The sequence below is a fragment of the Tamandua tetradactyla genome, chromosome 8, assembly GCF_023851605.1.
Source record: "Tamandua tetradactyla isolate mTamTet1 chromosome 8, mTamTet1.pri, whole genome shotgun sequence".
In the NCBI taxonomy this organism is placed as follows: Eukaryota; Metazoa; Chordata; class Mammalia; order Pilosa; family Myrmecophagidae; genus Tamandua; species Tamandua tetradactyla.
In genome coordinates, this window is record NC_135334.1 from 16622122 (window position 1) to 16625921 (window position 3800).

The 3800-nt window shown below is 41.5% G+C and overlaps 1 protein-coding gene across 1 annotated transcript; it reads right to left on the reverse strand.

Annotated features, from left to right (window-relative positions):
* Window positions 1–2493: 2493 nt before the first annotated feature.
* Window positions 2494–3429, reverse strand: LOC143643263 (olfactory receptor 10G9-like). Its single transcript, XM_077112008.1, has one exon. It carries the CDS (start codon window positions 3427–3429, stop codon window positions 2494–2496), a length of 936 nt encoding a protein of 311 aa, XP_076968123.1.
* Window positions 3430–3800: the final 371 nt, after the last annotated feature.

Below are 3800 nucleotides of genomic sequence, written 5' to 3' on the forward strand. Positions count from 1 at the left end.
AGGTAGTATTTTTTCCTTCAGGAGTCCATAGCTCACTATAAAGGCAAAAAAGTGAAGAGATGGGATGATGCAGTTTGATGTGGTATAGAAGGGAGGTCACGGGGGGCCTAAGGTTTAGAATCTTAAATCAGTGGAGGAAAGGAGTGCACAAGGTGAATTCATTAATTCTATGGAAAAATAAAATTTATTAAAAGACTAAATTTGCTATAAATATATCAAATATGTAACTATGCACAAATCTGATTATTTCAACATTAATCTTGCCCTGCTCCCACAAAGACATAGACATGTCCTGAAATTTTAGTAATAACAATGTAATGTAGAGGTTAACAGCATAAGCTTTGGTATCAGATAGTCTGAGATTAAACCTTGACCATATTTATTATTATGTGACTTTGGGTAAGTAATGTGACCTTCCTCAGTTTCCTCATACCTTATAATGACAGTAGCTGTCTTATAGGAATAATCCTTGTTAAAGTGTCTACAGAAGCTCAATAAATGTTTACTGCTTTACCATCTGAATTATGATGGAATGATTAAGTTCCATATGATTATAATATTACATATTTTATTATACAGTCCTTAAAATAGGTAAATATTGTAATACCTAATTTACTGAATAGTGAATCAAAAGAATAATTACACTGTCAAATTTAATGTTAAGTATTACAGTAATTTAATATCAGTGATTTAAAGACAGCTTAAATTTCTGTATTTCAAAACCACCACATAAATTCTGGGTAATAATTGAAATAATTTGGGAAGAGAAAGATTCTCAGAATCAGGCTATCTGGCTGGTAGTCTTAAGTTTCAATCAATAAACATTTATTAAGAATTTGCTATGAAGCATCATGACTCAAGGCATCTTAACTTCTATTAACTCATTAAATATCCACAACTGTATTTTGAGAGCGGTTCTTTTACAGATGTGGAAATTATAGCAGAGAACATAAAATGATCTTTAAACATATTTGATTAGACATTTGTTTTCTTTTTCATACAATTCTAGCGCTTCATCCGTTACCTGTGTATACCCACAACTGGCTATATAAGTATGCATTAAGTTTTTAGGGTCTTATTGAGTAAGAATTTTGTCTTTAAAGTTTTGTCTTTACTGAGCTTTACTTTTGCAAGTTGTAAAATAAACATATTTAAATGCCATGAGAAGTTAATTATATTTTCATTTTTTTTGGGGGGGGGGGGTGTGCATTGTCCAGGAATCAAACCCCAGTCTCCTGCATGGAAGACAGGCTTTCAATCACTAAACTACTCATTTCTATTTTTTTAAATAGGAAACACCACAGTGCCCCCAGCCTATAATGTGGGGCATTCTTGCCTCGTGTCAGATTGTAGCTCAGTGTAGCTGAATTTCCAAAATGCTAAGATGGTGAAAGAAGGAGTTGTCTGCACTACATGACCAGCCATGAACATCAACAGTAAAAGGATCTAGAATATCACCTCTCTGTGCTGAAGATGGGAACCTGTTCAAGTATACAGGGAACAGATACTCCACGCAGGGGTGTGGGGAATGCCCTCCAGGACGAATGTGGTCTCGAGGCTCTTGTTCCTTATTTCCTCACAAGCTTGGTCTCTTTCCCTGTAAGAATATACATCACTCAACATGTAATGGAGAATTGAGAACCTGTTTTATACATGGCAACCCCATGGTAACCCCATCATCCATGGAAGATAATTCTAGGGTTAAACTGAACTCTGTTTGTTAAAAACCTTCTTTGGTAAAGGTGATGGAAAACTCTCTCTCTTCAAGATCAGAGTGTGTGCTGGAGGCTAAGAGTATCTGCTCTTCACTTCTTCTTGAGCCCACTCACCAAACTAAGAAATATGCAAGACTCTTGCAAGGTGGTGGTTATTCCCAGATACTAAAAGGAACACATGAGTGCCAGAGCTCATCTTAACAGTTCTGGTTAGAGAGATAGCAGGCATCTGTTCAGAAATTTATAACTTTTTCAGTATGGAAGCATTTACAGAACCGAAGATGAGCTAAGAAAGAGGGTTTGCCACTTTGGGATCATCAAACACACAACCACAGAAAGGGTAGAGAAGATAGTTCCACAGGTGCAGACTTTGATAAGTAACCTCTTACTTAGGAACAAGTGTTGCTATTGTCGTACAGAATTCCCATGACTGTAAATTCCCAAGTTCATGTCCACAAGAAATAAACATAAAAGCATGTTATCAATTTAGAGATATGAATAACTCAATACTATGTATCTGAGATCCAATCAGATTTTTTATTTAAATATAAAGATTGCACATAAATCAGTTGGTAGATCAGAATATAACCATTTTACTGTAAATGAAAAATCTAATTGTGATTTTAAAATCCCTTGAAAATTCTACGAAAGAAACATTCCTGAGTAGATGGTATTTAACATTTAATACAGGATTATGTATGGAATAAACTTCCTGTTGATGACAAAATTATATTGCCAATTAGAAAAGAAATAAACATGCATATCTGCATTTTAACGTTTATTTGGTCTGAGAATTTGCTGCTTTCTCTTTAAGCCTCAACAGAGCTTTTCTGACATCCTTGTTCCTCAGGGTGTACACAACAGGGTTCAGAAGAGGAGTCAGTACAGTGTAGAAAACTGCCACAACCCCGTCCACACCATCCTGGGAGCCTGGCCTCAAGTAGATGAAAACAGCAGGACCAAAGAAGCACAGGACCACGATGCAGTGGGAGGCGCAGGTCTGCCAGGCTCTGCGCCTCCCCTCCGAGGTGCAGATCTTCAGGATGCTGCGGCCAATGCACGCATAGGACAGCGCTATCAGGAGAAAGCAGCCCGAGGCCACCACCCCAACGTTGACAAAGATCACCATCTCGTTGGCTGAGGTGTCCACACAGGCCAGTTTGAGGATGGGCGGAGCGTCGCAGAAGTAATGCTGGATGTGGTGGGGCCCGCAGTAGGGCAAGCGGAACGTCAGGGTCGTCTGCAGCGCCGAGTGCAGGGCGCCGCTGAGCCAGGTGCTGGCGGCCAGGACGGCGCAGGCTCTCCCGCTCATCAGGCCGGCGTACCTGAGCGGGTGGCTGATGGCCAGGTAGCGGTCATAGGCCATGACGGTGTAGAGGAAACACTCGGTGCTCCCCAGAAAGTGGAAGGCATAGAGCTGCGCGGCGCAGCTGCCAAAGGAGATGGCCCCGCCCGCTGGGGAGACGAAGGTCATGAGCATTTTGGGCACAGTGACAGTGGAGAACCACATGTCGATGAAGGACAGGTTGGCCAGGAAGTAGTACATGGGGGTGTGGAGGTGGGACGCCACCCTGATGAGCAGCAGGATGAGGAGGTTCCCCACCACGGTGAGCACGTACACCACCAGGAAGATTCCCAGGAGGGCGGTGCTCGACGCGGGGGCGTGGGGAATGCCCGCCAGGACAAACAAGGTCACGAGGCTCCCGTTCCTCATTTCTTCTCAGGCTTGGTCTCTTTCCCTGTGAGAATATTCATCATTTAACATTTAATGGAGAAGTGAGAACCTGTCTTATACATGACAACCGCATCATACATGGAAGATAATTCTAAGGTTAAACTAAACTCTGTTAAAAACCTTTGGTAAAGGTGATGGAAATTCTCTCTCTCTCTCTCTCTCTCTCTCTCTCTCTCTCTCTCTCCTGCACACACACACACACACACACACACACACACACACACACACACACACACACACACACACACACACAAAGATGCAAAAGGGATCTCTACCCAGTGTATTAGTTTTTTCTTGCCGTGTAAAAATTTACCGCAAACTCCCCTAAAGAATGAGAGAAAGAGCAAAGG